We start from the raw sequence: 22547 nt of genomic DNA, 5'->3' as shown, positions 1-22547 counted from the left end.
GTATTATCTCTTAAACCTCAACGTGAATTTAAGTGTGTCTATGAGCAAACTGGCAAACACGCTGAGCTCATTGGTTTGTTGTGCTTTTGCTTTTAGGTTAAGGTCAATTTTGCTCTGCCTAGTCTCTAATTCTAATATCGTCACATTTGCTCTTCAACAATCTTTTCGTGCACCTTTGGCTTGATTTATAACCACTTATTTTACATCCTATTTATCCCTAAATTTCCAATTGAGTAAGTTCAAGCGCCCTTCCTTTCTGTGCGTCTGAAGTCACAACCATAGCTGATAGCAGGAAGGCAAACATGTAACGAAAACACCGTGAAAATAGTGGTGTGACGTGCAAAGTTCATTATCATCATCATGCGATAAGGATTAACGCCGATCACGTCCTGTTTACAGTATCACACGATCACACACAAAGTCATTATCTTCAAGAATCAAGATCGAATCTCTGCTAAGTGTATTGGGCTTTTCGTCTGCTCAGAGCAATATAACTTGTCGTGCTTTTGCTCAAGTCGGTTTTTTACTCAAATCATGTTAAGGAGATTAAATTGTTGCTTAGTTTTGTTTATGTTCTTGGTGGGACTGGAGAGTTGTGGACTCTTGCATGCCCAGTTTATCCCAGGTTTAGATGAGTCGGGAGAACAAAGCAGTGAAGCTCCCACCAGGACTCCGGTAATTTTCAGTAAGTATTGCCTCCGTATATCTTTTCAGGAATATTTTAGTGACTATTTAAGTTTTTTGCTTTTCTCGTGTCACTTTCAATTTCTCGAAGGAGCAAGAGGCTGTATAATAAATACCCTATCTTAGACAAAGTATTAATCGAGTTTAATGAAATCTTTTGTCCTAGAAAGGAAGTGAGTGTTTTCTTTTGCTCCTAGCTTGCTTATTCTCCTGCAGAACGGGGCAGAAAAGTGACTGTTTTTGCCCTTGTAAATACTTTTACAATTTGAAATCTGGGACCATTGCCATGTTTGTGGACGCTGTGCTACACGCTCTTTTAATTCAGAGAAATTGGTTTCCTTTTGTCTGTCTAATCTTCAGTTGCCTGTGAAAAAACAAAAGATCATGCCGATTTTCAGTAAAACATACCAGCATTTCTACCAGATATTGTGTATTAAAATGCTGAAAAATTCTACTTTCAGCCCTATTGTTGAGAATGGCATATAGACTATTTGATTTTAAAAGCTCATTGTGCTCAGGAAGCAGTAAGGAACATCATATCCAAAATATTAAAATATAGCCAGTGCAAAATTTCTTGGTAAGTAATCTGTCTGCTGTCTTTTGAAAAATGTTATTTAAGCAACCTGCGTAGATTGGTATTCCTTTGAAAAGAGGGAAAAAAAATCCAATCATATACTTAGGTATACTTAAATCGGACAGGTTTAGGAATCTGAGAGAATGCCCCTAATGTGAATTTTCTATTCCAAAATTGGCAGAAATGGAATCCTCTTTAGCGCTAATTTTGCTAACAATTTTATTTTGTCATAGTTCCAGGAGATGGTGGTAGTCAGCTGAACGCCAAGCTGAACAAAACATCCACTGTGCATTATCTTTGTACAAAACAAACAAATGATTATTTTAATATTTGGCTCAACTTGGAGCTCCTAGTGCCTATCGTTATTGACTGCTTGGTAAGTTTTCTATTCACTTTTTGGGGGGGGGGGGGGATTTAGTTGTCAGCAAGCCACTTTCTAAGACGTCCTGTAGTCATTTTTAGTATGTACTTTCTTTGAAAAAGCTTCTAACTCTGGAAAAGAAAATTCATAAATAAAGAGTGGACTGAAGTCAGCTAAAATTTTTTGGTGATTAGATAATTTTAATACATGTCACTCAGATCCCTCAAAAAGCAGTGTAGCCAAAAATATAAAACTTTTCAGTCCTTTATTAGTACCTACACTATGAATGTCATCAATCTTGGGAGGTATACCATTTATGAAAGAAATGAGAATTTTTGCCTCTTTTCAATGTAAAATGAATTATATTAATGAAAAAAAAAAAAAAAAAAGAAGGAGTGATGCGTAGGACCCCACCAACAATTTATCTACAATAAAGTGGACGGAAAAAATAGAGGACTTTTTCAAGTAAAAACTCATCCAGAAAAAAGCAAGAAATGTTTCTGGACAGGGTTTGTATTATACTATTTTTTCTCCTTTTTTGCAGATTGATAACTTACAGTTGCATTATGATAACAAAACGCGAACAACTTCCAACTCGCCTGGCGTTGACATCCAGATTCCAGGCTGGGGCAATTCGACAGTTGTGGAATGGATTGATCCCAGTTCTGCCTCAAGTGGAGCGTATTTCAGTCACCTAGCTGCTGCACTCCTACCCTTGGGATATGACCGCGGCGCCTCCCTTCGCGGTGCACCCTATGATTTCCGCAAAGCACCAAGTATGCCATCCATTCGTCAGTCAGATAAACTTATTATTTTAACAGAACAGATATCGGTTCAAAGCACGAGTTGTTATGACAAGCATGTTGGTTTTTACATCCGTATGCATTAAAATTCATCATTAAGTAAATTTAAATTCTCATTTCCGATAGAAAAAGCTCATTTGAGGAGCTTGGAGGACAAGGCGTTTAAGTACAGTTTTTGTGAAAATTGAAATATTCGTGATTTCAAGTGAAACCAGTCTTAAGGCATATTCTGTGAAAAATTTGCTCTCTAATTCCAATTTTTAAGCATCAAAAAGTCTGTTTGAACTTTCTTTCTGCCATAAGCATCCATGTAATTTCGAAACTTCAAACTCTTATTTCTTGAAATAGCAAAAACTGCACTTATGCACCTCATTGAAGGACTATTTCCTTCCATAGAGAAATGATGTTTGGTGTCCTACAAACATTTTTAGACCAAAAATTTCCAACCAAACTAAAGTTTTAGTTTAGTCGCTCATCGGAGGTTGCTCTTATAAAATTGCCAGTAAAGTGAGTGATCCTCACTTTGACAACAACACTTCAACGAAGAATTTCAAAATTGTCAATGGTCACCAGATTGTGGCGTTTGACAGTCAAATTCTCACGAAGAGTCTCTTATATTAGCAGCGGCCAGGTAAATAAAATGCTATGGCACTTTACTTATCCAGCAATGCTCACATGAGTTCCCTTGGCTACTGGTCGTCGGAATTATGAACTTTGCGGAGGCCGGCGTTCCCAATTATTTTCAGCTTTCTTCTAACAAATGAACTACAAACTATAAAACATAAAAAGTTGCAAGTTTAGACTGACATTTTGGCACTATATTTTAGGAAAACTCTCCTCTATACAGCTTTGTCTGTAAGGATGTTTCCGTAGAATCTGTCCCAAGTTTGAATCAAAAGAATGATACTATTGAGATTTCTCCCAGTTATTGTCTCCACGAGATAGGGCGCTCACATTTTGCATGGAAAGATAACTTAGTGAAAAATGAGTATTTAACAGGGATTAAGATAATAATTGAACATGATTATGATTGAATTAAACAAATTATTTTGAATAAACCAAGGCGAACAATCAAGTAAACAAGAAAATATCGCCCAGTTTGTTTTCACTTCTTATTCCTTTCTCAGTTAGTCTTATATATCTCTTCAATGGGTACAAGGATAATACTTGGTACTAAGAAACATATTGACCAACTCAATATTTTTCCTGACTCTGCAAGTGGGATTTTTCCCGGAGACAAATCCTGTGGAAACGTCCCGCGGAGACAAAGCCTACTAAATTGCCAATGACTCAGTCAAAGCCCTTCTACTTTTGGATGGTCATGTTTAAGCCACTAAATTTGTAATTTTTAGAAATAAATAGTTAAGCTGTGTTTCAAATGTTCCTTTGCGTTTTCAGATGAGAACCAAGACTTCTTCACCAAAATGAAACTTCTGGTGGAAGACACTTATCAGCAGAATAACAACACCCCAGTCCTCTTAGTAGCACACTCAATGGGTGGGCCCATGTCCCTCCTTTTCCTACAAGACCAAACCCAAGCTTGGAAGGATAAGTATATCCGTGCAATGGTGACGCTATCAGGAGCATGGGGAGGCTCTATCAAAGCTCTTAAAGTCTTTGCCATCGGTAAGTGGAGTAAGTCTCACTTTATCATTTGATTGAGATGCTTAGAAAATCATATAATCAATCCTCAAAAACAAAACCAAGAGACAGAGTAAAATTTGGACAAATTGAAACATAAGTTTTTTTTTTAATTCTCACAAGGTCCCTTGTTATGTTTCAAATAAACGTGATTTATGTGATTTTTGTTTAGACTTTAACTTATGACACAAACTGATTGCGGTGGACGCACGGGTCGTTAGTATGTTGGAATTTTTTTTTTTTTTCCGCTAACGTGCGTTAAAAAACTCAGCATTTAGCTGAAAATTCTCACTGCAGAGGGAATAACTCCTTTGGAGTACTGGATTCCCTCAAAGAGATATGCTGTTTGGTGCAACACTAGTTACGTCCATTCAGGAAGGCAACTGCAGACGCGTTTAGGCCTTGTTGGGCCAATCCTCAGTGCAGTGCAGCCTCCTGAATTTCCTGCTACCAAGCTCGAGAGGTCGTGAAAACCAGCCCGAGACTTGGGCAAGCGGACGCTGGCGGCAAGTAAACTTGCGCCATCTAGTGAGCGATTATCCAAACAGCTCCGCATAAGCCTTGCCAGGCGATTTTTACACAAACTGATTGCGGTGGACGCACGGGTTGTTAGTATGTTGGCATTTTTTTTTTTTTTTTTTTTTTTTTTTCCCGCTAACGTGCGGTAAAAAACTCAGCATTTAGCTGAAAATTCTCACTACAGAGGGAATAACTCCTTTGGAGTACTGGTACTAGAAAATGCTGAGTTTTTTACCGCACGTTAGCGGGAAAAAAAAAAAAAAAAAAAAAAAAAAATGCCAACATACTAACAACCCGTGCGTCCACCGCAATCAGTTTGTGTAAAAATCGCCTGGCAAGGCTTATGCGGAGCTGTTTGGATAATCGCTCACTAGATGGCGCAAGTTTACTTGCCGCCAGCGTCCGCTTGCCCAAGTCTCGGGCTGGTTTTCACGACCTCTCGAGCTTGGTAGCAGGAAATTCAGGAGGCTGCACTGCACTGAGGATTGGCCCAACAAGGCCTAAACGCGTCTGCAGTTGCCTTCCTGAATGGACGTAACTAGTGTTGCACCAAACAGCATATCTCTTTGAGGGAATCCAGTACTCCAAAGGAGTTATTCCCTCTGCAGTGAGAATTTTCAGCTAAATGCTGAGTTTTTTAACGCACGTTAGCGGGAAAAAAAAAAAAAATTCCAACATTTAACTTATGATTTTATTCTTCTATTTTTGATTTTTTTAATCTGAATCAATGAAGGAATCATATCTTTTTTTACTAAGCAAAAGGTTTTTTAAATTTTTAGAAGTATCTGAAAGTAACGTATAGTTTTTTTTTTTTGTAATAACCACCTTTATTTAGGCCTCACTTGTTTGTTTAATTTCTGTTCATGCTCCCTTTTTTTCTTTTCTTTTTTTTCGTCATGCATAGCATGTCCATGTATTATGTCATAGCATGTTCATTTTTACTATCTCGCTCCCCTAGGGTAAAGGAAGTATTTTCATCCTCCAAGAAAAAAAAAAAACCGTTGAAATTTCATCATTTCAAGACGTTTTAACTGTTTTAAGGTCCCTGGAGTCAAAATAACCATGCTTGAAAAAACGTGTGTCTGCCTCTCCGGCGTCCCTCAAATCTGTACAGCCACATCTCAGAATCTATCCGTTCAATTTCATTCAAAATTTGCAGGGAAGACTATATCTATAGTCTCCTCATGCATGTCAAACGATTTTGGGGTACGCTAAAATTTGAGGGGGGGGGGGGGCTAGGGGCCAAGGTCGATTTTTAGCAAAATCAAACGGAAAGCTCATTTTTTTTACTTTTACCATCCTCTCTTAAATTGAAGAATAGTTTCAATTACAGGTACGATCATAAGGTTTGATTGGTAAATACATAAAATGAGTTTTTTAATTGCAACCTCCAATCATGTATTATTTTCCTCAAGGAAAACCAATCACAATGTCCTCACACAATTTTAATTGATTTTTCAAGAATGCAGGAATAGAATTCACCTAAAATTTCTGCAGAAACTGTCACTTAGTTTTTCTCTAAAAAAATTCGACATGAGCAGAGGCCTAGGACATAGCATTCTGAGGTATGCATTTTTTTTTACTTCACCCATTGATGAAAGATAGGAAAAAGATTTGGATGCTTTTGTCAGAATAAAAGCACTTAATGTTGTACTTTAGAGTACCCCCTTATAGTTTCCATTGCAGGTAGACTTCTTCATTCCCTCTTCAAATCCATCTGTTTGTCATCTTGCAGGGGATGATTTGGGGGAGTACTTCTTACGAAGCTCTGTCTTGCGAGGTGTTCAAATGACAATGCCAAGTGTGGCATGGTTGCTTCCGTCAGACCTTTTCTGGAAGCCAAATGAAGTCTTTATCGAGACGGAATCCCGCAACTACACCCTCGAGGATTATGAAGACTTTTTCAAGTATGTATTTTTTTAAAATTTATTTATTTCAATTTCAGTCCCCTCTAATTAAAAAGCCACCAAACAAATTATTTAAAGAGTGGCCAAAGCAAAAATATTTTAATCTCACTTAAATGGTAGAAGTAGAACAGGCGTGGATGTAAAACTGACTTGCGGCTAATGTGATATTCCCCTTTGTCTGTCACTTGCCTGTTTGGAAGGCTTGTGTTCAGGGGCTCTGTCAATGTGTTAGTAAAAGTAGGTCAACTCCTAGTTTGTGTTTAGGAGCTCTGACTCCTTCTTTACAATTGGAGGGTTTTTATCCCATGATGTTTTACTGCACTGCTATATCCATATCTGTCCTTTTCTACCGCGACTCTTTTTCCAGAAATAAGGCCACCATTTTGAACCCACTATACTTTGTAGTTAAGGGAATACATGTTGCACCATTTTATTAATAATGTATCTGTACATACTGGGAGGCATATATTTTTTTTCAACAACCTTATTTAGGATCATTCACATTCGGGAATGTTAAGATCAACATGTATGGGAAACAGAGCCAATCTTTCAATTGTTTGAGATTTTCATCATTTCAATTTCAATATATTTTTATTTGCCAGATATTCTGAAATACACAATCAATGATATTTTCTGTCTTAAGAAATAACAAAGTAGAGTACCTAAACTCAATATATCCATAATAACATTTTTGTGTGGCGTGTATTTTTTTTCCAGTGATATCTCTTATCCAACTGGATGGGAAATGCGTAAAGATGTTCACAAGTACGCTCAGCGCTTTGCACCTCCTGGTGTTGAGGTTCATTGTCTTCATGGTTATGGCGTTAACACAGTCGAAAAGTAAGTTGTATGTAATAATGAAAACATACTGATAAAATTAACACATTGCCTCCTTAGAATGTTCAGGAATTAACATGTCCCTCTGACTTATCTTTATCATACCTAAAAATCCTCGAAATATTCTCTCAATAATTTGCGTTTATCAAAAATGATGGTTCTACGGCTTTTATGGTTTGCGGAAAAGTTTACATAAAGCACACAATATAATATGATAAAATGAACTTTAAATGACACCATTCAATCCTTTCCATCCACTGAATGAATTTGCTCAAAGATAATAGAAGATTCTCATTCAATTTTAACACACCTTTTTTTATTATTTTAGAATGATTTACAAAAAAGGCAAATGGCCTGGTGGCTACCCAACTTTTTCTTTTGGAGATGGAGATGGAACGGTAAATAAGAGGAGTTTGGAAGGCTGCGTCTACTGGACTGGAAAACAGAAACAGAAAGTCTACCATCAGGTAACAACTGTTCCCCTTTATTTCTCCCTATCCATCACTAGAAAAAATTTATAAAAAACATTTAGCTTTTACACAATTTTTCTTTGATCTTGTAACTTTAATGTTTCTTTGCCAAAAATTCCGAAATGTGAACTTATCAATAATGGTGAAGTATGTTTAAAAGGAGTTTTTATTTCGATGTACTTATGATGTATTTAAAAAATATCCATTGGATTATAATATTCACTTCAGATGAGTTTCAAACAAGCCAGGCAAATTGGCGCTGATTCCACTTGTCAGGAGAAAAAAAGGCTCTCATGAAGCGAAATGGAGACATCATGCATGGCATGATGTTTTGGTTCGAAAGTTAACTGCTATGCAAATGAGTTCTCTGATTTTTAAGCAGAGTAAAATCAAAAGATCCAATGACAATATGTACGAAAGTTTTTTAACATGGAGAAAATTTGTCATACCGGGTGTCCATAAAGTAACTGAAAAGTGGGTATAATTTTTGAACAAAAAAAGATAGAAGGTCGCGGTTTGTGGCATTTTTCATCATTCAAAAGGGGAAATTTTTCGATTGGGGGCTTTTCCCGGTGGACCCCCCTGGGGGGGCCCCAGGGGGGGCAACTTCAAAAATTCAAATGGCAACCCCCATTTTTTTAGACATGGTTAAAAAGAACTTAAAAGGACAAGAAAAATGGCGCAAATAAAATTAAAATCGGTTATTTCGTTCAAAAGTTACAGCCGGTCAAAGTTTTAAATTGACCACTTTTCAAAAAATCGCCGATGAGCTCCAAATTATCGGAAAAACAAAAACAAACCAGGAATGAAAAGTTTGAAAAGTGCTTTTCAGGAAGAGAAAAAACAACTGACGTTGTCACAAGTCTGGATGGCACTGTTTCAAAATAAAATTTCGGAAAATTCAACATGGCGGCAAATTTGAGGAAACGCAAAAAATGAAAATTCCAGAAACTGTTATCTTTCAAATACCCTCTAGTTTAAGGAAATCAAAGGTATCAACTTTTATTCCTTTATTTGGTCAAGTAAGAGCAATAATTTGCTGACTTAAAAGTTGTCAAGCGGGGCGCCTTCAATCGTTGGAGTATGCGACATCACAGGATTAAGTGTGCTGTCGAAAAATGAAGCCGATGTGAAAATGCTCTCCTCCTTTGGGATGCTTTAGAAATTTTTAAAGGTCCTCCTCCTCAAATTTAACGAGAAAAAAGAAGAAAAGTAAAATTTAGCAATTTTTACCCACAAACTTGGCGAGCCAAAAAAACATGATCTATCCTGGTGGGGTAGGGGCGGTGGACATTTTTGACATTTCTCTCTCTGAAAATTAAAAATCCAAGAATAATTTTAATTCTCTAACTCCTGGCACTCCAATTTGGCAAGGAGGATATCTGCTACGCTTACAATTTTGAAGACGCCGTTCTACTCTTGATTATTATCTGAATTGAGATTATCTTATTGACAATCTCAACCTTACGATTTGAGACACCAACCTTTTCGGTAACATCTGATGCACTATCTGATCGGTGACACGGTGAAGCGTAGCAGTTATCCTCCTTGCCAAATTGGAGTGCCAGGAGTTAGAGAATTAAAATTATTCTTGGATTTTTAATTTTCAGAGAGAGAAATGTCAAAAATGTCCACCGCCCCTACCCCACCAGAATAGATCATGTTTTTTTGGCTCGCCAAGTTTGTGGGTAAAAATTGCTAAATTTTACTTTTCTTCTTTTTTCTCGTTAAATTTGAGGAGGAGGACCTTTAAAAATTTCTAAAGCATCCCAAAGGAGGAGAGCATTTTCACATCGGCTTCATTTTTCGACAGCACACTTAATCCTGTGATGTCGCATACTCCAACGATTGAAGGCGCCCCGCTTGACAACTTTTAAGTCAGCAAATTATTGCTCTTACTTGACCAAATAAAGGAATAAAAGTTGATACCTTTGATTTCCTTAAACTAGAGGGTATTTGAAAGATAACAGTTTCTGGAATTTTCATTTTTTGCGTTTCCTCAAATTTGCCGCCATGTTGAATTTTCCGAAATTTTATTTTGAAACAGTGCCATCCAGACTTGTGACAACGTCAGTTGTTTTTTCTCTTCCTGAAAAGCACTTTTCAAACTTTTCATTCCTGGTTTGTTTTTGTTTTTCCGATAATTTGGAGCTCATCGGCGATTTTTTGAAAAGTGGTCAATTTAAAACTTTGACCGGCTGTAACTTTTGAACGAAATAACCGATTTTAATTTTATTTGCGCCATTTTTCTTGTCCTTTTAAGTTCTTTTTAACCATGTCTAAAAAAATGGGGGTTGCCATTTGAATTTTTGAAGTTGCCCCCCCTGGGGCCCCCCCAGGGGGGTCCACCGGGAAAAGCCCCCAATCGAAAAATTTCCCCTTTTGAATGATGAAAAATGCCACAAACCGCGACCTTCTATCTTTTTTTGTTCAAAAATTATACCCACTTTTCAGTTACTTTATGGACACCCGGTATGTATATGTGCGTACAAAGACTAGTCTCTATGCTGTGGGTCACTGTGTCAGCCCTCTTAATAAAATTGTGAAATTTTCTCTCTTATGTCGTATTATGCTTTCAGGTGTTCCCAAAAGTCGATCACATGGACATTTTGCAGGATAAAAATGTTGTGTCATACATCCAAAACCTTTTAGTGAAACTGTGAACATTACTGAGTGCATCCTGGTTACCTGATTTTATTTTCTACTAACCTCATATCAGTCAATATAATAGATCTGTAAGAGCTTTTCTTTTTTCTTTCTCTCTTTTTTTCAAATTTGTCTACTTTAGTACAGTCAAATTACCTGAAAGTCTCATTGTTGTTATTTAGTCTTGTAAAATGTTGCCTTAGTACAGTGTCGTGTTCAAGTTTATGTATTGACAAGGTGTCAGCTAGAAAAAACAAAGGCGAAGAAGCGTCAACTAAGAATTTGAAACCAATAAAACACTTTTTTGTTTAGAGGCAAGTAAAAATGTTGTAATAAGTTCATTTTGCAGGGGCTTAAGGTGAATTTGGGTTCCCCTCATCAGCCTGGTAATCAGATAATGGATTGCCATCCAGAGGCAGGAAGCCGATCTAGCTTTAACCCATTGACTTATGATTTAATTTGACCCTGCCGGGCCAGGAATTACGATTTAATTTGGCGAAAATCAGCAACTTTGAACACTTCAAAATAATCCAGAAATTATTTCTCAAAGGGTGAAAATTGACAAAATAAGCATTCACAATACAACGTTTGAGAAAAATGGTGAAAACTTTGAACACAATGATTTTTTTTATGTGGTTTATAGCTGTCAAAATCGCAAAAATCGCAAGATCAGCGAAAATCAGAAAATTTTGAGGTTATTTCATGTGCAAACGCACAGTAATATGAAAATACCGCAACAAAACAAGAAATTACCGTACACAATAAGTCATAGGGTGGCCACACTACTCATATAAACATTGATGAGAACGCAATCTACCGGAGAATTGCCGAAATAACGCGAACAATCAGCGGACGGCTCTGAGCCGTCATTGCAGAGCTGGCCCAGCGCTGCGATGACGGCTGGGAGCAGTCATTGTAAGTCAATGGGTTAACTGATAACTGAAAACTTGTAGGCTTATAACTATTGAATATTTAGGATATTCATGTACAGAGCAGGGTTACATTTTGATGCAACTGTACAAATATGGTGGGGAAAAACTATGGAGGCAGGAAACGCCTCTTGTCAGCTGGCACCTTTCTCTTCAATTAACTGTAATTTTTGAGTAGTTCATTTTTTTATGCATAACAATTTGTGTCATAATTTTATACATGCATCAAGTCAATTTTTGTATCTCCTTTATCTTTTAGTTCACAACATGTGATGAAAAAAACTCTTGCAAAAGCAATTTTATTTCTCATCAGAGTAGAATAAAATAAATTGTTGAATAATACTTGATCAAATATGTTAGTCATGAATCCTAGAAATTAAACTATGGTTTTTCAGACTACTTTTGACCCATAGTTTTTTCATTTTGAAGTATACTCATTACGATCAAGAACTTGTAAATGATATTTTTACTCGTAGGTTTTAAGTAATTGTAATCAACATGACAATATTTAATTTTCGAAAATATTGGTATGTATGAGCATGTATTCAAACGAGAAAAGTGTATTTTAGTCCTTGAAGTGTATTTGTTGCAGAGGGGTCATAAAATGTAGTAAAATGAGTAGATTTCGATGCAAGGAGGTGCTATTTTTTTTACTGGAAAAGTGGATTTACTTAAAACGTTTTCCTCAGAAGAGTTATTGTGAAATCTTGATAGATATGGTAGATATGATGCTCCTGTTGCCAGCATTTTTGCTCCAACTCACCACAGCATTTGATTAGTTCCAATTTAGGCATGAGTTGAACTTTTTTCATACTGGTAATGTGGAGTTTACCAATTTTTGTAGGAAACAAAATATCTTCAACTCTGCATTTTTGTCAGACTCATCACAATAAAACTTGACTAGGAACCAAGAAACTTATCTTTATCTAGCAAATTATAATCGAAACAATTTTTAAGATTTCGACTCATCAAATCAGTCAGATTGCTTTCTTTGGAGAAGCAGCAAAAATAGAGAAAAAATCCGACTCATTAGAATTTTTGACTCATCTCGCTTATCCGGCTTATCAAGATTTCATCATAGCTGAAGAAATAGTCAGTTTGTACAAGCATTGAATTCATTTTGTGGATATTTTTCAATTCATGGTTATGAATTATCATGTTATGATAAGATGACAATTTTTTGCTTCCACTCTTAAAATAACTTTTTATATTTCTTCATTTAGTGGTAATGAAGTTAAGCATTTGAAACAATCATAGATTGCTGCTTCAGGCCTTCAGCTAAAACCCTCGATTCCTGCTAACTCATTGAGCAAAAAGCATTTTACCTTTAAGGTATCGGCCATCCTCAGTTTTGTTCCTTACCTTTCAATTGCTTTATCATTTTATATCCTCTCTGTATTCTTATGTTTTCGATCTCCAGTTCATCCACAAACATCACTCATGGAGAGAATCTCACACTTCTCTCCTCTTGCAGATACCTGCAAAAAATTATACAATTTTATCCACTCCGGTCTACGAAGACCATAATGTCAGTTCATGGTCTGATGTTTTATTTTTTACAATAGCTTTAAGGTCTGGTAATATTTCCTTTTGCCCTGAGTCAGAGGCAGGGTATGTATTTATTTTAGTAATGCGACTGAATGTAAATTTTTCACCCCTGAACATAGCTCTTCAATTTTATTGACGAAGAGTTCCCTTTTTGCATAGAGGCTGTTCAGGTTTTAGTCATGAACTGGAGGGCGATGATGTGGTCTCAATTTTCGAATGTATCTGTGATTAATGTTACACTTGTGTCAAAACAGTTTCAAGTTTAAAAACTGTATCCAAGGCGCTTCCGAACAGAGATAAGGATGTTTACTCTTTATTTTGGCTTTGAATACATATCAAAGGATATTTTATGAGAAAAAGACACAATAAAAGAGTTTTCTCACTAAAGGGTGATTCTGTGGATTATTCATTTTGAATGCTTCTATTGAGCACATAAATACTTACCATTTTTCAAGTATCCATGCAAATCCTCATCTCAGGTTATGAATTCTGTCAGGTCAATGTTTGGATAAACAAACCCGGATCCATTCTTTTATAATTGAGAAATATAGGTAATTTCAGTGATCAAATAATGTCTAGAAATGTTTTCCATGTTTCAAAGTTTCAAACTGTTTAACAAGAGTGTAATTGTTTATCTGATCAAATTCTTCCATAAATTAAAGCAAAAAATTGGGAAAATGCAAACCTAAGAAATTCATGCAGTTTGTGATTTTGTCATGAGAACATTGCCTTATCTTCGTAATGTTGCCAGGAGTCAATCACAGAAGGAGAAAATAAAAACGATATGGACTGTGATAGAATTGCATTAGTGAGAATGTTATTTAAGAACATTTACTTTTCATCAGTGCTGAAATTTACAAAAGAAATTTGTGAAAAGCCACCTACTTAGTGTCTAAATATTCAAGGTCATTCAGAACTATTCATTGTAATACTATTTGCTGAAAATTATGCTGTATTTAAAATAGACATACTCCATAGGGAATAACTATTTCAAGATATAACAAAAAATATCATGGGTTTACCTAGAAACCATCATTCATGAAAATATTTTTTGGAACAAGTCAATTCAAAACAGCTACAATTTAAGTTTTTCTAATTGCTCGTTTCCCATAATCAAAATTTATTTAAACATCAGTGTATATGCAAGTTTCCTTCATATTTGTTCGAATATTCTAGAGGTAAACTCCAAAAATCAAACTGAAGTATGCCAAAAACGCTGAAATTAATCCTATTGTGCCATTCAAGTCCAGTCTAAAATTATCTGCTCACAATAAGCATCTTATACCTCCGATTTTGTTGTCAGACAACCAGTGCAAAGTTGTAATAGATGTTTATGTGTTATGTTAAGTACGAATTATTCAAACTTTTCTTTTTATTTCTAATTTGTTTATCCCCTGATTTTTTCCGCCCAAAAGTTTTGTAGAATCTCAATTTTGTCTCTCTTGAAGTATACTTACATATTTTCTTATAGAAAAGCATTTTTTTATTAAGTACAAGAAATAAATCTAGTTTGACAGAATTTTTTATTTTCTTTCTCTTCCTTCCTTCGCTAAACCTCAACCTTTTATGATTACATATATCGACAGTGTAAGTCGGCAATCACATAACTCAGTTTGCAACGTCGCAGACTTCCTGTCATTCTTTATTTTTTAAATGGAAAACTACTCGACAGCATTTCTCTGAAACTGCCGTGATTTTTCTTCTCTGTGCAAAGAAAATTCTGTAAAAACTTCAAGGAATGATGTCAACATGTTCTCCTTTAAAAAAATAACATAGAGGCGGAGATTTTTCAGACACCGCTAACGAGTTATGTGATTGCCGACTCACACCGTCGATATGCCTATTATGCTCAGGCACTTGGAAAAAACTTGTTCTCCATTAGATTAGTAACCAAGCCCTTGGAACAAACTTTCTGTGAGAATTTTCTCTCCAACGAAATTAAATCCAATTCAGAAGTTTTTTTAAAAGAATATGTAGGGTGTGTATATAAATGCTGAGCTTAGCCTCCGCGCCTGCAGCTTGCAATATACGATGAAAAACGCCTTCACACTAGGAATGTCCTAATTTAGTGCGCACAACACACCTGCAGAAATTTTTGCTGGTAAGCGTTTTGAAGGAGAATTAAGATGAAATCTAAGTTCATCGTGAGACAAGAAATTTTTCTTTGCTCAGCGTTGTAAAGGAATTTTGTATTTTACAGCATTCTAAAGCTTTTTTTTTCTTTGATTAACTAATAGTGGAACTAGTTGTGGATTCTAAAGTTTTGTGTAACAAACGTTGCGGATTTCGTCTCTTCGAACTTATCGAACTCAAGTTCGAACTTATCGAACTTTATTTTGCTATCGAAAAGTTTGTCAACTTTGTGCTAGAGTGCGCTAGTTACCAAAGACCATGTGAGTTGTGGTTGCCATTTCTTTCATGATTTTGCTCAAATACCCGACATTATCAAATGAGATATGTTTATGTTTTGTTTTTTGCAATCTGGCAGTTGCACAGAGTGTTTTCAGCTGCAATGCGGTCGCGGTGCACCTTAAATTCATATTATTGCAGTGCAGTGCACTAATCTAATGGTTCTGTTCTGTTATCTTTTAACCGTGAATTGATAATATCACTGGCAGCCTGTGGGTGGGATAGACATGTGTCAGAACTTTCTCTATTCTTCCATAATCTAATCATCAATCGTTTAATCTAATAACAAATCAGTAAGCGGCACCGTGTTTCTAGCCTTCAAGGCATTTCACAATCCACTTCAAAAACGAGGAAATGGAGTCAATTTGTTAAATTTTCCTCAATTCCAAAGATAGTTTTATTTTATTTTGGTCCCAGAGTCTGCAAACCGCATGTTTATTTGAGGCAGTGAAATCGTATTATATATAGTTGCCTCTACTCTAAATTTTTGTGTCACGATCAATCATGAAATACTTCGAGGATACCACCACATTCAAATACAGCTGGGACCAAGTTGTGACTGGGTTCTGGCGTAGATATCCTAATCCAGAAAGGTGAGAAAGTTATTTTTACAAATTTCAAACAGGAGACATAAAGTCTGTATATGTTATTGCTGAAATATCTTCGTCCGAACAACTTGTACGTCTGCCTTGTTGTGCACTGAATTTGAGGTTAAGTAGCTTTGAATGTCCCAACGTAAAGCCCAATTCGGTCGGTTCTACTTTTCTTCTGACAAAAGCGGATGAAAAGTTAAATGGAAAGTTGAATGCATCAAAATTTGCTTCAGTTGCCATTTGATATTGTCAAACGGGTATCTCCATTAGCTTAGAATCTTTGCAGTTCGAGCAAATTCAACCGGCCTAACTGCGGCCTCAACCCACCTAGGTAGAGCGGTCCAAGTGTTCCATTGGATAAAACGGGGTAAAAGAGTGATGCATTCTGTAGTGATCCTCTGCAGACTGGATAAAAACAAGCCTTTTATGGTTCTGGAAGATGCAGCTTTGGCCAATCTTGATCGTAAGATATTGATGTAACTTTCTGTTCAACTTTCTATCCAACGGGTGCTGCCAATCGGATGGAAAATTGAAGATGACATTACATTTATGTTTCTGTTTAACTTTTCATTCAATTTTGGTGTTCTTGTGTCAGTAAGTAACACTCGATCCAACTTTTCATCTGACCAAAGATGAAGAAAAGTTAACTGCACAGTTGAACTGAGTAAATGGGGCGTTAACCCACGGGCAGAAGTACCCAAGGTGATTTGTCCAGCTCAAGTGATATGGTCGAACTGGCATGCAACGTATTGCATCAATCGGATCAAAAATCGCAGCAGATTCTGAATTTTTAGCCAAAAAAAGGACGAAAGCCCCTGCGCATGAGTCTGAAGAACCAAAAAATTTGCATAATATGAGGACATGAAAGTAGAATTCTGTTTGGAGAAAAACCTTACATTTGATACAGTCTCAATTTCTGTATCGAATGCGAGGTTTTTTTCCAAACAGAATTCTGCTCTCATTTTCCTACATTTTCCTAATTTTTTGCTTTAGAATGATTCTGTAGACTCATTTGCAGGGGCAATCGCCCTTTTTTGGCAAAAATTATGAAATCTGCCGAGATTTTTGATCGATGCGTTACATCACAAGCCAGTTTGACCACGTCACTTGAGATAGGTAAATCTTTTAAAAGGAACTTCTTGATTCGTAGTTTCTCTCCTTCTGTGATGTAGCAGATGTCCCCCATGAAACTGGCAATTTTACCTCTCCTAAATGCCATGAAATAAAACATTGAGTGGAAAAAAGGAACCAAAAACAACATATGAGCCTGGATTTCAAGGAAAACAACCCCCTTGTTCACTAGTGCTAAGTAAATGATTTTCAGCTGCAACAGAAGAAATATCCTCTTGTAACCCCCCCCCCCCCCCCTCCCCCCCAAAGAAAAAAATTCATGCCCATCGACGGACAACTAAGTAATGTTCTTTCATAATTTAGATTTAAAATGGGAGTGAAATTGTTTACAAGGCAGGATTTACCTTTATTTACTTAATTTCTGCCTCTCGCTTGTGACTACCTAAGATGATAGATAGAACCCACCTTGATATTTATCTAAGAAATCGTGTAAAATTTCACCTGCTAAGTGAACTGATCATTTACTTTGACAAGGTACAATGAATTGTATAGGCTCTTGAGACCAGACCTTTTCTCTTATCTGTCCCTCCTTTGTTCCACTTACAGAGCTAGAGTCTGTTGACCCAAGGCTAAATTTAGCTTACATTGCCTCCAAATGGGTCAGTCTATTTTGACATTAGTGGCAGATATCCCTATTTGCTGACACCTTATTCCCATGAACTCTTGACCCAGGTGAAATTCAAATCAAACCAATGCCTGACCTATGGGAGCACTGTTGCCACTTTTTGCTTGTTTTCTCTCATTTTGTGAAGGTACAGGTCCTTCATATAGATTTTTAAAGATAAGCCAACGTTACTTTTGAGTTGTAAAGGAGCGAAAGGGGGGTGTGATGAAAAATAGACAAGAATCTTAAATAGTTTTTTCTCGGAACCACGTTTTGTAAACTACAAACTTCAAACTGTCCTCTTTTTCTCCAAAATTTGAGCCTTACTATAATAACTTTAATAGCTCTTTTCTATTTTAAAGCAATTTAAGTGTCATGTCTGCTAAATGATTCTTCCTTATGACCAAAACTGTTTCCTATTGCAGTTCCCACGTGTTAACAGAGGATACACTAAGCAGGGAATTGAAAGAAAACAAGCTCTACACAAAACGGATGTTGACTAAAACCAACCGACTGCCGAAGTGGGGCGAGCGTTTTGTCGGAAACCGCGTTGTCAAGATTATTGAGGAGTCGATTCTTGATTTGCAGAACAAGACATTGGTCACTTACACCCGAAATATAGGATATTCATCAGTCATGGTAAGAATTTCCTGAAGCTAAGTAAAGCATTTTCCAATTTTTCATAAATTACACTCAGGCCTTAAACTTTGTTTGTTGGAAAAATTGTGTGAAGAATTTTGGTTCTCTTTGGACATAGAAGGCAGGAATCCATAGACGTTTGTTTTTCTTATCTTCTTCAGCTAGCTTTAAAAGGAAATATCTCCCTAATTACCAATCTGGAGTTCAAAAAGTTTCCTTTGACAGAGGGTGTGGAGATGCTGAAAATGCAATTTTTAGCCCTATTCTTCTTGAAATTGGCACGAAGCCAGTTCAACATTTAAAGCTCAACAAAACGTTATCAATAACACAATTTAGATGATTGCAAATCCCTGCATTTGATTGAAAGGCCCCTTGGTGTCACATTACTCAGTTTTAATCCTCCCGCAAGTTATGGTTTATTCAGTTTTTCAAATAAATTTGTAGATAAAGATAACCATTACTTTTCAAAGACTCTGGCTGTGGAGCAGCCCAATGTAGTGATTGTTTAAGACCTCACCTTAGAAATAATAAAAGTCGAACTGAGCTGACACTCTAGTACGAATATGTATCCATATTTTTAAACTGCTGTATGTAAAATTTAAAAGTTTCCCAAAAATTTTCTTAGAGATAAAAAATGAAACCTGGGTGAACAAATTACATATTCTTCTTTTGAACTAAATTTTGTTCTTGGTGTTTCAGAGTGTTGTTGAACGGGTTGAGTATAGAGTGGACACTGATAACCACAACCAAACAATTGCGGTTCGCTCAGCGTGGATTGATTCCTCTGTGTTTGGTTTTGGGCGAGCCATACAGTCCTTTGGGCTTGAAAGATTCAAGAAAAATTGTGGAAAGATGGTTTCAGGATTCAACTTTGTCTTGAACCAACTCTACCCAACTCATGGAACGCAACTACCACGAGAGACTGTTAGTCATAGTAAAGACCGCCTTTCTGACGCTGCAAACAAGGCTAAAAGTATTGCAAAATCAGGGCCTTACTATGCTTCTTGTGCGCCGGAGAATTAAAATAATGGGATTTTCCCCCCTGAATCGTATTTTACCCAAAGGATTTTAGTGCCCTCAAAAATCAAGGTAATATTTTCCATTTCTAGTCTGGTCTAGAGGCACCAATTTTTTCATTTTTCCTGAATTAAAATTGCAATATCACTTGACTATCTTTCAAATTCATGTTGAAAAGGCAATTGATTTAATTAATAACATTTTAGTAATCCATTTGATTTTATGAGTGCACTCAAATCCTGCTCTTATGCATTCAAGGCTAAATCAAGAAGTAGGTATGTACTTGGTTTTTTATCATTGGTTGTGGAACTGAGAAGATGTTCCTCAATACGAGTGTCTCAAAATTTCTGATTTAGACCTAGTATTTGTATTTGTATTTCAAGAGAATTTTTGCATTAATTTTATGCATTATCAGAGAATATTCCTCTAAAAGTCAAAGATAAATCACATGAAATTTTTCGCCTTATTGATGAGTCACCAAAGTACAATATGACAAGGAATCTGCACTAGCCAAGGTTCATATATTCTAGTTCCATTGTCAGTCTGCTATGGACGAATTTGTTTAGCCTTTGAATACTATCATGCCCCAGAAGCAAAAGTGTTCTTGTTAACATAGCCTTTATCCTTTGTTCCTTGACACTGAAGAAAAGTCTTTGGATACAATCCTTAAGTGTTGCATTGAAAGTAAGGAGCACAAATATTGTGATTTGAGGAAAAAATGAAATTTCGAGGATTTATTTAATGCATCTTCAGATATTCCATTCATAAAAGCTTATGATGAAAAATTCGTCCGACAGCATGACAGTATTGGTGGTGCAGGGTTTTCTAGCAACCTCTCTCTGACCAAAAGCTTTCAACAATCACGAAGTTCTCAAGGATTATTTTCTTTCTCTTGTATTACAAGAGATAAAAAGTGAATCATTGTCGTTTTGGAAATTTTCAACCAAAAATATTTTCTTGTTCTTCCAAGCTAACTTTAACTCGCACATGTGTAATAGTGTGAGGAAATACAGGTGTCTCATCCTTACATAATGATAAAATTCCATGAGTAGAGTCCTTGGTTTATGTTTCTCACCCATTCCTGTATTTTATAAGGGTTATGAGTGTATCAGATAAAAAAGAGGGCATCTTCACTCTGCATTTTGATGTTCATGAAATAAAGTTAACATCATTCAGCCCTGTCGTCAGGTTACAGCAGTTTGCTTCGTCAATGAGGCAGTTGAAATTGTTTATCTTATTGATACCATGTATCAGTAAGGCATACACAATTATGTATCTTTTATCAAGATATTTAGTTGAAAATCTTGTCTTAGGCTTAACATGCATATTGATGTAAAGTGTCTGATCACTGCCCCCTGATTCGCTCAGATACATCGTCATTTCAGTTCTGATCCTCCCGAGTTTATATTTATTCCATTCCTAAAACATTGTAACTGCTGTCCAATATTCATGGTGTCTACATGGCTGAAAAAGCGATAACAGTCAAAGAAATCAATTCTAACCACAAATCTCTGAAAATAACATGGAATGGAAACTGAAATTATTTCTTTTAAATTGAGTTTTACATTCATGATGGAGACAGTTTTACAAATGGATGTATTTATGCCAAAGAGAACTATGTGAGCATGAATGAAATCAAAGGGATGCTTTCAATGATGCGTGCAAAGCCAATGCACATAGTTCTTTTTTATTTAAAATTTCTACATAGCTCCCTGGAGAATAAATACGTTCAGATTTTAACTGTGTCTAGCCAAAGTGAGAGCTTTCAGATTAATTTTTGAAAAAAAGAAAGAGCCATGCACAAATTCGCCCGTTTTTGGGCCCTCGAAATTGGGGTCGGTGTGAGGTTTTTTTTCATCTATAGGGTGACCCTTTACACATAATAAAATTTCAGATTGAGTATACGCACCGTTTTTGAGATATGGGGGGGCAAAGTCCCCGATTTTTACTCATATTTGCAGGTATTTTATAGTCGAACTTCGGCTGCTACAAGGTACCGGATGTAGATATTGAAGCGCGGTTTGCGGTGATTTGTCAAGCTATTTCTGGATTATTTTTTCACATCTTTTACAAACCCGCAAATGGTTTTTCGGGGGGGGGGGGGGGGGAGCTTTATTCATATTATCATGACCGTTCGTATACGTCTTACTGGCATTAATTGCTTCGTTCTCGACTCCTCTCCACGCCGTAATCATGATGGTATTTTCTGTTAGGAATCTTTCTTCTTCTTTATATTTGACCAATTCTAATGTTGTCTCCCCCTTTCTCCCTTTTTAACCTCCCCCCCCCCCAATTCTAAACACTCCCTCTCAAGTGTATATTCCTGTGCGGCAGATATGAAGGTGTTATTTGTGGGGAATTATTTTTCTGTCTTTATGGTTCATAAACTTTGACCCCACCTATTTCCTCCTTCCCCCCTTTACCCCTGTTTCACCCCCCCCCCAATTTCCACCGTACCTTACTCGATGTTGTCTGCTCCCTCCGCAGCAGAAATGAGGATGTTCCCAGCGAAGAATTTTTTACTTTTTTAAACTCAATACAAGGGAGACACCCCCCACCCTTTTTTCTCTTTCCCATCCCCCCTCACTAGTTCATATTTCCTACCTTATTCCCTCTTTCCACTGCCCCCCCCCTCTTTTCTCTTTTTTACATGCTTGAATACTTTTTTTTGTGAGAGTATAATAGTTATCGGATAGTGTAATAGTTACCGGAAACATCCTCATTTCTGCTGCAGAGGGAGCAGACAACTTCGAGTAAGGTACGGTGGAAATGGGGGGGGGGGTGAAACAGGGGTAAAGGGGGGAAGGAGGAAATAGGTGGGGTCAAAGTTTATCAACCATAAAGACAGAAAATAATTCCCCACAAATAACACCTTCATATCTGCCGCACAGGAATATACACTTGAGAGGGAGTGTTTAGAATTGGGGGGGGGGGGGTTTAAAAAGGGAAAAAGGGGGAGACAACATTAGAATTGGTCAAATATAAAGAAGAAGAAAGATTCCTAACAGAAAATACCATCATGATTACGGCGTGGAGAGGAGTCGAGAACGAAGCAATTAATGCCAGTAAGACGTATACGTACGGTCATGATAGTATGAATAAAGCTCCCCCCCCCCCCCCCGAAAAACCATTTGCGGGTTTGTCAAAGATGTGAAAAAATAATCCAGAAATAGCTTGACAAATCACCGCAAACCGCGCTTCAATATCTACATCCGGTACCTTGTAGCAGCCGAAG

The 22547-nt window shown here is 36.7% G+C and overlaps 2 protein-coding genes across 3 annotated transcripts; both read left to right on the top strand.

The window, feature by feature from the left end:
- The first annotated feature begins 93 nt into the window (after positions 1 to 93).
- Positions 94 to 14438, top strand: LOC109042450 (lysosomal phospholipase A and acyltransferase). 2 transcript variants are annotated; one of them, XM_019059190.2, is made up of 8 exons: positions 94 to 685; positions 1492 to 1634; positions 2164 to 2395; positions 3821 to 4057; positions 6318 to 6489; positions 7207 to 7329; positions 7655 to 7793; positions 10376 to 14438. In XM_019059190.2, the coding sequence occupies exons 1-8, from the start codon at positions 535 to 537 to the stop codon at positions 10457 to 10459; spliced, it is 1281 nt and encodes a 426-aa protein (XP_018914735.1). In that variant the 5' UTR covers positions 94 to 534; the 3' UTR covers positions 10460 to 14438. The 2 variants fall into 2 exon arrangements, with proteins under 2 accessions (XP_018914735.1, XP_018914736.1); XM_019059191.2 differs by having other exon boundaries at positions 96 to 685; positions 3821 to 4048.
- Positions 14439 to 15473: 1035 nt separating this feature from the next.
- Positions 15474 to 20553, top strand: prel (preli-like). The gene is made up of 3 exons (XM_019059301.2): positions 15474 to 15921; positions 18082 to 18295; positions 18995 to 20553. Exons 1-3 carry the CDS (start codon positions 15833 to 15835, stop codon positions 19316 to 19318), a joined length of 627 nt encoding a protein of 208 aa, XP_018914846.2. The 5' UTR covers positions 15474 to 15832; the 3' UTR covers positions 19319 to 20553.
- The last annotated feature ends 1994 nt before the right edge of the window (positions 20554 to 22547 follow it).

Source organism: Bemisia tabaci, chromosome 4 (assembly GCF_918797505.1).
Source record: "Bemisia tabaci chromosome 4, PGI_BMITA_v3".
Taxonomy (NCBI): Eukaryota; Metazoa; Arthropoda; class Insecta; order Hemiptera; family Aleyrodidae; genus Bemisia; species Bemisia tabaci.
This window is presented reverse-complemented; position numbering and strand designations above follow the sequence as displayed.

What these genes read in the sequence shown, in the direction of transcription:
- LOC109042450 (XM_019059190.2), top strand. Translation starts at nt 535, where the DNA reads ATGTTAAGGAGATTAAATTGTTGCTTAGTTTTGTTTATGTTCTTGGTG. An exon ending in CTATCGTTATTGACTGCTTG is followed by an intron (nt 1,635 to 2,163) that starts GTAAGTTTTCTA and finishes CCTTTTTTGCAG; the next exon opens with ATTGATAACTTACAGTTGCA. An exon ending in CTTTGCCATCGGTAAGTGGA is followed by an intron (nt 4,058 to 6,317) that starts GTAAGTCTCACT and finishes GTCATCTTGCAG; the next exon opens with GGGATGATTTGGGGGAGTAC.
- prel (XM_019059301.2), top strand. Translation starts at nt 15,833, where the DNA reads ATGAAATACTTCGAGGATACCACCACATTCAAATACAGCTGGGACCAA. An exon ending in AGATATCCTAATCCAGAAAG is followed by an intron (nt 15,922 to 18,081) that starts GTGAGAAAGTTA and finishes TTCCTATTGCAG; the next exon opens with TTCCCACGTGTTAACAGAGG. An exon ending in TAGGATATTCATCAGTCATG is followed by an intron (nt 18,296 to 18,994) that starts GTAAGAATTTCC and finishes TTGGTGTTTCAG; the next exon opens with AGTGTTGTTGAACGGGTTGA.